A 12559-nucleotide genomic window follows, 5' to 3' on the forward strand; every position below is an offset into this window, starting at 1 on the left:
ACAAAGTATTGAGCAAAGGCTGTGAATACTTTTGTACATAACTTTTTTTAATTTTTTTATTTTTAATAAATTTGCAAAGATTTCAAACAAACTTCTTTCACGTTGTCATTATGGGGTATTGTTTGTAGAATATTGAGGAAAATAATGAATCTTATCAATTTTGGAATAAGGCTGTAACACAACAAAATATGGAAAAGGTGAAGTGCTGTGAATACTTTCCAGATGCACTGTATATCTTCAGCTTTAGTGTATCAATAGGAAATATAAATGTTAGACTCCCAAACATTACTTTTGCAAATAGAATAGAAGAACAAGGAGCCCTGCAACAGATGACATTGCCCCCACTGAACATTGTGTCAGTCTGAGATTACATAAAGAGACAAAAGTAATTGAGATAGCCTAAATAGAAGAACTGTGGTGAATTCTCCAAGCTTGGAACATCCTATCTGCCAACAACCAAGAAAAACTGTGTCCAGGTGTTCCTAGGAGAACTGGTGCTGATTTAAAGGCAAAGGTGGTCACACCGAATATTGCTTTAGCTTTTTTATGTTTACTGGACTTTGTATGACATTAAGTGATCAATGAAAACTATTTATGTCATTATTTTTGAAGACATCCTCGCTATGCAACATTTTTCACAAGTGACTAAAACTTTTGCACAGTACTGTAGATAGACAGACCGATTTAAAATGCAATATGTTTTTTTATTTTATTAAATATCAACATGAAAAGTATATGCATTTTTGGCATGGTCCAGTCCTTATAACCAGGCATTTAACACTGGTCGCTTTCCAGAATATCTGGATGTTCTTCCCAGAACTGATCTCCAATGATATCGCAGGAATGAGTGGTAACTGTCTTCCTGGTCCGTGTCACAATGACTTCTGTCTCTTCCTCATTGGGTCGCTTGATCTGTCTAGTTGTGGTTTCATTCACCTGAAAGAAAAAAAAAAAAAAAAAAAAAATTATGAGGAAGAGCATGGTTTGGAAATTTCATAAAATTTCATAATGGCTAGTTTTTAAAAACATTTAGCAACTACTACAGACCTTTTCCCATATTAAAGTGGTGCCTTTTTTGTGCATTAGAGGTTCATTATTGTAATTGATATTGAACTCTGAAAACAAGATGTCGTTCTTATCTGCAGCTTGTGTTCCCTGGAAAAGTACAAATATGATATAATTTTAAAGGTACCTTGTGCATATTATATTACAACTCTATAAACAATGTAAGTAAACTTAAACTGTACTGAAATTAGGTTTGTTTAGTTCAAACTTGCTACTTTGATGAACTGGGAATTTCTGTGAAAATCATTTTCCAAACTTACACTAGCGGCCAAAAGTTTGGAATAATGTACAGATTTTGCTCTTATGGAAAGAAATTGGTACTTTTATTCACCAAAGTGGCATTCAGCTGAACACAATATATAGTCAGGACATTAATAATGTGAAAAATTACTATTACAATTTGAAAAAAAAAATCAGAACTTCTTAAACTACTTCAAAGAGTTCTCATCAAAAAATCCTCCACGTGCAGCAATGACAGCTTTACAGATCCTTGGCATTCTAGCTGTCAGTTTGTCCAGATACTCAGGTGACATTTCACTCCACACTTCCTGTAGCACTTGCCATAGATGTGACTGTCTTGTCGGGCACTTCTCACGCACCTTACAGTCTAGCTGATCCCACAAAAGCTCAATGGGGTTAAGATCCATAACACTCTTTTCCAATTATCTGTTGTCCAATGTCTGTGTTTCTTTGCCCACGCTAACCTTTTCTTTTTGTTTTTCTGTTTCAAAAGTGAAACTCGTCTTCTCTTTACTGTTGTACATGAAACTGGTGTTGAGTGGGTAGAATTCAATGAAGCTGTCAGCTGAGGACATGTGAGGCATCTATTTCTCAAACTAGAGACTCTGATGTACTTATCCTCTTGTTTAGTTGTACATCCGGCCTTCCACATCTCTTTCTGTCCTTGTTAGAGTCAGTTGTCCTTTGTCTTTGAAGACTGTAGTGTACAACTTTGTATGAAATCTTCAGTTTTTTGGCAATTTCAAGCATTGTATAGCCTTCATTCCTCAAAAAAATTATTGACTGACCAATTTCCTTCCGAAGCAGCAAACTTTTGGCTGCCAGTGTATATGATAACTAGCTTATAATAATAATAATAATAACAACAACAAAAACACAGAAATACCCATTAACCAATTTGTTAACAGAGCTTAAGGAAATTCTTGTAATGATCGTACATTGAGTCTGTCCTCAGCTTGAGTAGTGGTCAGTCCACCTTTCTGCACCAACGTCCAAAATGTAGTGTTGTACAAATTGTTAATGTGACCTAAAAAATGATAATAAATGTCAAGATGATTTTGAAATTCTACAACCGTAACAATCCCAAATCCTTCATAAAGTGATTTTTACATTTATATTTTATATACACTCACCGAGCACTTTAAAAGGTACACCTGTACACCTGCTTATTCATGTTATTATCTAATCAGCCAATCGTGTGGCAGCAGTGCAATGCATAAAATCTTTTAATGTCAGAATGGGGAAAAAATGTGATCTCAGTGATTTGTACTGTGGCATGATTGTTGGTGCCAGACAGGCTGGTTTGAGTATTTCTGTAACTGCTGATCTCCTGGGATTTTCACACACAACAATCTCTAGAATTTACTCAGAATGGTGCCAAAAACAAAAAACATCTAGTGAGCGGCAGTTCTGCTGACTTTTTTTTATGGGGGCAAGAAAGTGCAATTTTTTAAAATTCCCCTCACTTTCAGGTTGAATATCCCTGGTGGAGGACCAGACAGAAACCTGAAATTTTTATAGTAGCATTCTGCTGTAAAATTTTGAGTTTGAGATTCCACTAGTTACAGAGATGGTGCAAGTAGAAATCTGGGAAATTCATGCATTTTGAGAAATGAACAGATGTTTAAAAAAAAAAAAAAAAAAAAAAAAAAAAGATTTTTTCAAACTGGCAGGTGGGCAAAATCTGGCCCGCCGGTCATCTTTGTCTGGCCCTCCAACTGATTTTGGATCAAATTGTCTCGCCATCTGAAATACCAGAGCACTCACTGTGCAAAACTCAGCGCTCGTTTAACAACGTTCAATGGCGCATGCAACAGTATTCAGCCGTCATCAGTTGTGCGGATCAGAGCGCGCGTTTAAGCTTTTCTGGCGATAGTTTAGTTACACTGCTTTGCTAAACATGGATCACACCGTTTAGGTGAGCATTTGATAGCATTTCAATCAAATGTATTTATATAAAATTGCTTAGCTGTGTGGAGTGCGGTCAAATCTACAAATGTAAAAAAATGATCACCGCAGTTATGACAGAAATGTTGTCAGCACATATGCACATTAAGCAACAAAAGCAATCAATATTGAAAACTGAACATTCAAAGAAAATGCGCTGAAAAGTTTGCTTTTATTCACTATTCTAGAAGTGTCAAACGATCGTGTCTCATTTGTTCAGGGTCTGTAGGGCTCGTAAAAAAGTGATGATGTGAAACTGAACCTGAAAATATCCTGATAATATTTGGTTCTATACAGCTGTGAAATGGAAACGGTTTGTTGATGAGAGGTCAACGGAGAATGGCCAGACTGGTTCGAGCTGACAGAAAGGCTACTGTAACTCAGATAACCGCTCTGTACAATTGTAGTGAGCAGAATAGCATCTCAGAATGCATGTCAAACCTTGAGGCAGATGAGCTACAACAGCAGAAGACCATGTTGGGCACTTTATTAGAACCTTAGTGTTCCTAGTAAAGTGCTCGGTGAGTGTATATTTTTATAAATCATCCAAGTCAAATATGCCTGGGGTAACAAAAATGTAGGTGTGACCATGTCAGTAAACGGTCGAAAGCACAAAACAAACCCAAATTCCCTTAATTAACCCTATTATACAGTTATGTACACATAGACATGTTACACGCATACATTTTAGTGCTAAAAAAAAAAAAAATCACAAAAGGGTCAGTCCATCTCAAGTGGTCCAATACAGGTTGCCTGACCATTTTTAATTTTCTTTTTTTTTTTTTTGTGATTACCTCTATGTATTGGTATAGCAAAACCACCAGTCTTTTATTTTTATTTTACTTGGTTTAACCACGATGGCCAAATTTGTGTCATGGCACATGACAAATTTTGGTTATACAGCTGTTTACGGAAACCTCAATATCTCGGCTCAGGATGGTCCTAGCTCCTTGGAACAAAAACTGATCTCTAGAATCAGAGATCTCTAAATCTGATCTCTAAAAACTGATCTCTAGTTCCCCAGATTTCTACTAGCCCTAGCTCTGTAACTAGTGGAATCTCAAACTCAATTTTTACAGCAGAATGCTACTATCGAGGACTTACATCTGTGACAATTTTAGGTTCCTAGCTGGTCCCCCACCAGAGATATTCAACCTGAAAATGAGGGGAATGTTAAAAAATTGCACTCTCTCACCCCCACAAAAAAATGAGAGAAGTCTCAAACCTGAAATGTTCTGCATGCACACTATACTTACCTAGGTACCCCCTAAAAAAATTAAGACTGAGACTCCAACACTTCCCATTATAAATTGACCCTAAAAGTGGACCTTTGAGCAATCTTGAGAATTACATAAGAACTTAAGTTCTAAGTCTAAGGAACAAGAATGTTCAAAATGTTTATATATGTCCATGTACCTTGTAATGAGCTCTAGAGATCAGCTTTTGTTCCAAGAAGCTAGCACAATCCTGAGTCGAGATACTGAGGTTTACGTAAACAGCTATATAATCAAAATTTGTCATGTGCCATGAAACAAAGATGGCCGTCATGGTTAAACCAAGTAAAATAAATCACAATTTTATTATTAATTTTTTTGGGAAAATTAAAAATGGTCAAGCAACCAACTTTACAATTATTGGACCACTTCAAATCAATCAAATCAAATCACTTTATTGTCACACAGCCATATACACCAAGTGCAATGGTGTGTGAAATTCCTGGGAGATGGACTGACCCAAAACACATTTACTTACAATCTGCCTGTCTCCAGCTAACATAGTCTCTAAGGTTACGGTTGCTAGGATACAGCACCACCCTGCCATCAAAGCTGGGTGGGTACAGCAGCGGCTGCTCCCCAAAATACTCCTTCCAGTAAAAAACAAAGCAAGAGGAAAACTGGGAAGTCACATGGGTCATCAGTTTACTGTAGGGAGAAAGAGAAAATTCACATTTAAACCTAACAGCCACTCGACAACCGTCCAGTTATGATTGTTTAATATAAGAATGAGTGGCACGGTTTTGAAATAACTTGTATATTCATGTGAGCATTTAACTAGTATACCTGGCCCTTCTTTTGAACCAGTTGGTTGACCTCTTGAACACAAAGCTGAACTCATCACTCTGTCCATAGGCTATAGTGATGTCATCTAGTTCCTCCATGACTGAACGGGCACTGCGGCTCATCAGACCCAGAGCTCTGTTGTCATTGGGTTTAATGAACTGATGCTGATCTGAAAACCTGCAAAGAGGATCATGTTGGAAACCACTGTAGTCATGTTCTACGGTCTTCCTTACACAAAGTTCAACCCTTGTAAAAAAAATCCTAAATTCATAATTTGGAACCAATCCTATTGGGATAAAGAAACAGTCCTCTAAGAATTAACTTTGATTGGACAAACTGAATAATAATAATAATAATAAATTCACTCCATTTAGAGTTGGTTCTAAATTATGATAGAAATTCCATTAGCATTCATTTAGGAATTTTGTCAAGAGATATACTGTAAATGTCTGTATTATTACACTGCACAGCAACTGTGCCTATTACGAGCTTTATAAATGAGAGAAGGACTTACTTATGGAAGTTGCGTCCATCCAGTCGAACCACAATGTAGCAGTTTCTCAAACACGTGTCGTCAAGCTCAAAGTTTCTCACGTATTCAAACTTACTTTTGGCCATGCCAGATGATGTGCTGAATATATAACGTATTGTCTTGTGCCCTGTGAGACCTCCAACTTTCACCGCTAACAGTCTCAGCATAGGGATTATAGGGTACAAACGAGGTGTTTGCTTACTTTAACCTTGAAATACATTTAAAGTATTTACTATTTCTAAATATTAGTGAGGGACAACTGTCTAACTGGCATCCAGAGAGCGCATCGTTGCGATTTAAATTTTAATATACAAGTTTCATGAAGACATTCAGAGAGTTATTAGCGCTATATCTTAAAAACGCTTTATAGAATTAAATATTTAGTGTTATATCGCTAAAAGAAAGTTTATGTGTCAAACCCACATGTGAATGAACGTTTCATTGTATTGGTCCGTCACTTAAAACAGTACCTCAAAAACAGAGGTCAGAAAATTGAGTTCCGCCGGACAGTCCTTTTTCTTGTGTTGTTTATTGGCGGTTTGCAAACTAACTGTTTGGTGCATTACCGCCACAAACTGGACTGGAGTTTGGAGCATCAACGAGAAGAAAAACAAAACATAAAATAAATGATTGTTTCCAACTGGCGGGCGGGCCAAATCCGGCCCACCAGTCATATTTATCTAGCCCTCCAACTATTTGGGATCAAATTGTCTCGCCATCTGAAATACCAGCGCTCTCTGTGCAAAACTCAGCGCTCGTTTAACAACGTTCAATGGCGCATGCAACAGTATTCAGCCGTCATCAGTTGTGCGGGTCAGAGCGCGCATTTAAGCTTTTCTGGGGATAGTTTAGTTACTTGCTAAACATGGATCACACCGTTTAGGTGAGCATTTGATAGCGTTTAAATCAAATGTATTTATAAAATTGCTTAGTTGTGTGGAGTGTGGTCAAATCTGTTATTATTAGTATTAGAAACCATATCTGTGGTAACTAATTCCACGTTAATGTAATACAAACAGGGTTGGGAGGGTTACTTTTGAAATGTATTCCACTACAGATTACAGAATACATGCTGTAAAATGTAATTTGTAACGTATTCCATTAGATTACTCAAGGTCAGTAATGTATTCTAAATACTTTGGATTACTTCTTCAGCACTGGTAGATTTTTTCACTTGTTTTGACTATAAAAACTCTGCCAGTACAGTAAGACAAAATACACGTTAAAAATACATTCTCTGAAAAACCTAAATATCTTATGCAGTGTTGTTTCTAAAACAAGATAAATCAAATTGATCTTGTTTAAGGATTTTTAGATATTTTTACAGGAAAACAACAAAAAAAATTATGACCAAGAATATGATTTTTGCCCTAATATCAAAGATCTTACTAGAAAAAAAAGAAATTATGATCCAACGTGAATTTTCTTGATAAAAAAATATGATGTGCTTGTAACATGCTAACATGTGCATGTAAAATGGCTAGAAATAGCATTTTAGCTTAGCGTAAAGCTGACAATTGACACAAGGTTTATTTCTATTTCTTGTGCTCCAAACTTACTTCAAACGTACTTCTCTGTCTGCTCGTATGAATGTAACACATCATAAGAAAGTGTTTCACCGCTGTTCAAATGCACTTTGAATCGCATCATTTATATGTATGAATGTTTTCCATCTGAAAGGACTAAATATTAAATGAAACAAATGACAATAAAATGCAAAGTAATCTCTTCAGTAATCAAAATCAATCAATCAATAAATACTTTATTGCCAAACAACATAGTTGTCTGGAATTTTTCCCGGTGAGCTCACAATAATAGTAACATACAATAAAGAGAAAAAAGAAAAAGAAAACAGAGAATATCATCATAAGTGCAATAGCAAATCAACATCACGCACCACTGGGTACAACATAAGAAAACAGCTGTAAAAAGAAAATACTTTTTGAATGTAACTGTATTCTAATTACCAATGATTTAAATTGTAACTGTAGTGGAATACAGTTACTTATGTTTTGTATTTTAAATACGTAATCCCGTTACATGTATTCCGTTACTCCCCAACCCTGAATACAAAGTACAATGTTATAAATTTACACTAAATCATTTTGCATATATACAAATTTTTACATTTGCTATTTACACTGCTAAATATGGCGGAAACGCATCATCACAGTCTGTGAAAAGGGTCGGTTAAAGGTGCACTCAGTAACTTTTTGTTTGCGTCATCTTGGACTTACAGTGACACCTACTGGTGTGGATGCAGCATCATTCAGTATTAATATTTTCAGGTACCGATGCCATTGTAGAAATTCACAATTCACAATCAGCCATGATTAGTTTATTCACTGAATGAAAGTGTCTAATAACAGGACGGTTACTGAGATTAAGTGAGGAGTATTCAGCTGGTCATTTGATTCTGAAATGGCAGCCCCATGAGGGCACGCCTGCCCCATGTAGAATAACATATGCACATTAGGCAACAAAAGCAATCAATATTGAAAACTGAACGTTCAAAGAAAATGCGCTGAAAAATTAGCTTTTATTCACTATTCTAGAAGTGTCAAACGATCGTGTCTCATCTGTTCAGGCTCTGTAGGGCTCGTAAAAAAGTGATGATGTGAAACTGAACCTGAAAATATCCTGATTATGTTTGGTTCTATACAGCTGTCAGTCAGCCCTCTCAATCACGAACAGCATCAGCATTTTTTCTTCTTTTGCCAATGATTACCCTAACAAATATCTTCCTCTTGCACTGGCTGTTGTGTGCAAATTCACAATATTTGCAGGACTAATTTTTTCCTCACTGAATAAGATAAAGATATATTATAGAGAAAATGGAAGAATAGACATTTTATCCTCTTTTTTTTTTTTTTCAAAAACAAAATGTCATTTAAATGCATTCTACCATTGTTTTCATTTGTGGGTTGATATTATGAGAGGGCTTTTGCAGAATTAAAGGTTTCTCCTCAGTTTTCATAATTTGTAAACAATAGCCCTACAATGTTAAAATGATTATTAGTTTTTTTTTTTTTTTTCAAAGAAAAGTTGATCAAAAATTATTTGTTAGTTAAGAGTATAAGTCATGTTTGTTCTTCAGCCAGATCTTATGTAGTTTATGACAAGACCTTAAAGAATTATAATTCAACATACAGTATACCCTGTGACTATTTAATATAAATAAATGCACTGTATTAAGGTTTTTTGTAAGTAACATGTTACTTGCGATGAATGTGTTAGCTAAGATAAATCCGGAAAAAATATTAGCCCCCACCAAGATTTCATCTGGATAATATAGCCCCCACAAAAAAGTAGCTGAAGAGCCCTGCATTAAACCATGCAAGTCCTTAAATTCTCTTGTGCAACCCTGTTGCTTTAAGATATTTTAAAATAGCACTGTATGTTTTTACTTCCCCTCCATTTTTATGCAGACTAAATGTGGTTTCACCCATTTCTCTTAATCTTTTAATAAACTCTACTCTTTCTTTCCCATATTCAATACACTTTAACAGTACATGCTCAACTGTCTCTGCTTGACCACAGTGATAACACTGTCCCGTATCATGTTTCCTATAATGTAAAGTGAGTGATTTAATCCAGAATGATCTATTTGAAGGTGAGTAATTATTGTATCTCCTTGCCTGTTATTATAATCCATCCTCCCAATTCCTACTTGTTTCTGAATGTTATACAAATGTCTGCCTGTGACGAGACAGGAGAGGAATGAGGATCTAAACGCAGCCTTTTTTTAATAAAACAAAAGTAAATCAGGTAACTCAGAACATAATGAAACAAAACACAGGGAACAAAGTACGGCATAATACAGATGAGGACTGACAAAAAACCAGGGGAAAACAAGGGCTTAAATACAAAAGGGAAAACGGGGAACGAGGAACACCTGGGGAAACAATCAGGGGAAAACCAATCACGAAAAGAAACTACAAAACTAACAGGAAACTAAACCAGAATTTCAACATAAGTCAAAACAAACAACAGGGAATATGTGACAAAGCCCCCCTTTTAAGGAGCGGATTCCAGACGCTCCAAAAAACAAAACAAAAACAAATTGTCCATAGGGTGTGGGGGGAAAAACAGGTAGTTCTGGGGGGGCACAAAGGGCAAGGGGAGCAGAGGAACAAGGCAAAGTCAGGGAGGCTTGAAATTATGGCGGAGCCAGAGGGATGGAGTGCCAGGGCGACGCTGCAGGCTCGAAGGACCAAGTAGACCAGAGCAGATCAGGCGGGCGGCCAGAAGACCAGGGAGACCAGAGCAGATCAGCCATACGGCCAGGAGACCAAGGAGACCTCAAGGTGGGGACTGGGTCAGGAATCCTGTGAGGTGGCCACAGGGCCGAGACAGGGTCAGGAGGCCCGAGAGTTGGCCACAGAACTGGGACAGGGTCAGGCGGCGGAGCCGCTGTAGGAGGAGTCTCTGGGGGAGCAGGTGGAGCCGCAGGAGGAATAGTCTCTGGGGGAGCGGGTGGAGCCGCTGGGGAAATAGCCTCTGGGGGAGCTTTGTTTTGCTGGTAATTTCACAAGGAAATTAAAAGATAACAGATAAAATGTACTGTACAACATGCTCAACTTGCAAAAACAACTGAATGAAGCTTCTAGCTCGAACTTCTAGCATTATATTACTATAGGGAGACCACGGCAAATATAATTTTTGAAAAACGGCACTATTACGGTTCCACAACTTTCCAAATTAAGAAAAAAAATTATTACGACCATCAGAAGAGAGAAGATGGCAAATTTTACTGTCACTATCAGCAGCTGTGTTAGAAACCGTATCTGTGGTAACTCGTTTTTTTATAACTAATTCCAGGGTGATATAATACAAAGTATAATATTATAAATTTACACTAAATCATTTTGAAATGACATTTATAAAAAAAGGTTACATTTGATATTTACACTACTAAATAAGGTGGAAATGCGTCATCACAGTCTGTGAAAAGGGTTCGTTAAAGGTGCGCTCAGTAACTTTTTTTTGTGTCATCTTGAATTTACAGTGACACCTAGTGGTGTTTACCATTCACAGTCAGTCATGATTAATTTAATCCAAGAGTGAAAGTGTCCAATAACAAGAGGGTTACTGAGAATAAGCCAGTAGTATTCGGCTGGTCATGTGATTCTAAAATGGCAGCCCCCATGAGGGCGCCCCTGCCCCATGTAGAGTAAAATAGCTTTTATAAGGGTACTGATATGACTTGAGTGCTCATGATTTTATGCATGTTTCAAAATTACAATTAATTTTTTTAGGAGTGAAACTTTTTTAATGTGGAAAGCAATTACAGTGTGCACCTTTAACTTGTAAAAAATTAACACACTTTAGAAACATGAGAGACATAAATGAAGCTCAGTAGGTTCATTTTATTAGCAAAATCTAAGTATAAACTATCTTTTTGCAAAATACAATGTTACCATATTTAGAAAAATTAGCTGCATTTCAAAAACCTCACTTTTTCTAGTTTCTAAAGAAAAAAATATTAATAACTTATACTCCAGCAAACACTGCAGTATCAATGCAATACAAACTGATTGGATACTAAATAAATTGAAGAGAACAGACAGTAAATGTAATAACTGTAAATGATGAGGCCCCTCAAATGTTATAAAACTGACACATATCGTTATTCAATTTAGTACTTAAAACATGCACACATCTATATACTGTAGGTATACTGATAACATCCTAAGTGCAAAATAGGTCTAGATGTGCATAGCAAATAACACTCTTAAACGAACATAGAAAAGAAAAGCAAACGTGATGATGCCATAGGGGATTTCTCCACCTCAGCAGCGTCCTTCTTTCACAATCAAGATGTCAGCATTAGTGTGCCTAAAAAACAAACATCCTTTTAGTGATTCAACATCCCAGCATACACAACATTTTTACAGCACTTGCTTACTAACAGTCCTTAGCAGTATGAGAAACTAAAGGCAAAATAAATGAATTTGTTTCATTGTTAGTGAAGTGATATAGTCTTTATAGGAATTCAATGCATTGTTTTGTTACCGGTATGGTTAGAAAATCAATTAATCGATAATCCATAGATTGTCCATGGAAATGTAATAATATCTAGACATAAGACATTACTAGATACTGAAGCAAATAAATGCACTCACATTCTCTGCACACACAGGGCACATTCATTGACGTATGAGATGCCATCGTTTCCGCACACAGGAGAGTAATTAAGAGGACATGCTTGATTGACACTCAAACCTCCACATGAAGGCTATCAGATAGACAGACACACACAATCCACAATGAATAACTGCAAATCACAGTTCATCTTCTGCTGGGTGTTTAGGGTTCAATTAATGTAGGGTCTGGTGTTGTCTTACCCTTCGGTAGAGTCTTGATTTGTCCTCTGCACCTGGAAGAAGAGGAGATAGCTTCTGTTAGTGGAATCCTATTCCAATATTACCTTTCTGGATTGTACAATTGAGGACTTACAGTGAAGGGAGCCCCTTGACTTACCAGCAAAGAGGATGAGGAAAACGCTCATCAGTACCACTGCTGTTCCATTCATGATGCTCAAAGGTCTGACAAAACACAAATCTGGATTTGCAGATTCAGGAAGCAACTGCCAAAAAAAGCCCTTTCCTTCACAATGTTTTAAAAATCTGAGAAACTCTTTCCCTCAACTGACCAGCTTGTTTGTGAGTGCTGTAATTTTTGAAGAGGTGGAGGAGAGGTGCTGATATTTTGA

General features: G+C 36.7%; 2 protein-coding genes across 3 annotated transcripts; both read right to left on the reverse strand.

Moving 5' to 3' along the window:
* Window positions 1–683: 683 nt before the first annotated feature.
* On the reverse strand, window positions 684–6307 carry LOC127417614 (probable tRNA(His) guanylyltransferase). Of its 2 annotated transcripts, XM_051657659.1 has the most exons (6): window positions 5827–6307; window positions 5313–5489; window positions 5005–5174; window positions 2244–2332; window positions 1048–1155; window positions 684–936 (listed from the first exon to the last, which is right to left on the reverse strand). In XM_051657659.1, the coding sequence occupies exons 1-6, from the start codon at window positions 6009–6011 to the stop codon at window positions 775–777; spliced, it is 891 nt and encodes a 296-aa protein (XP_051513619.1). In that variant the 5' UTR covers window positions 6012–6307; the 3' UTR covers window positions 684–774. The 2 variants fall into 2 exon arrangements, with proteins under 2 accessions (XP_051513619.1, XP_051513620.1); XM_051657660.1 differs by lacking the exon at window positions 5827–6307 and having other exon boundaries at window positions 5005–5098; window positions 5305–5379.
* Window positions 6308–9565: 3258 nt separating this feature from the next.
* On the reverse strand, window positions 9566–12559 carry LOC127417627 (probable pancreatic secretory proteinase inhibitor). Its single transcript, XM_051657676.1, has 4 exons — window positions 12328–12559; window positions 12192–12223; window positions 11970–12082; window positions 9566–11682 (listed from the first exon to the last, which is right to left on the reverse strand). Exons 1-4 carry the CDS (start codon window positions 12377–12379, stop codon window positions 11637–11639), a joined length of 243 nt encoding a protein of 80 aa, XP_051513636.1. The 5' UTR covers window positions 12380–12559; the 3' UTR covers window positions 9566–11636.

This window comes from Myxocyprinus asiaticus, chromosome 27 (genome assembly GCF_019703515.2).
Source record: "Myxocyprinus asiaticus isolate MX2 ecotype Aquarium Trade chromosome 27, UBuf_Myxa_2, whole genome shotgun sequence".
Classification (NCBI taxonomy): Eukaryota; Metazoa; Chordata; class Actinopteri; order Cypriniformes; family Catostomidae; genus Myxocyprinus; species Myxocyprinus asiaticus.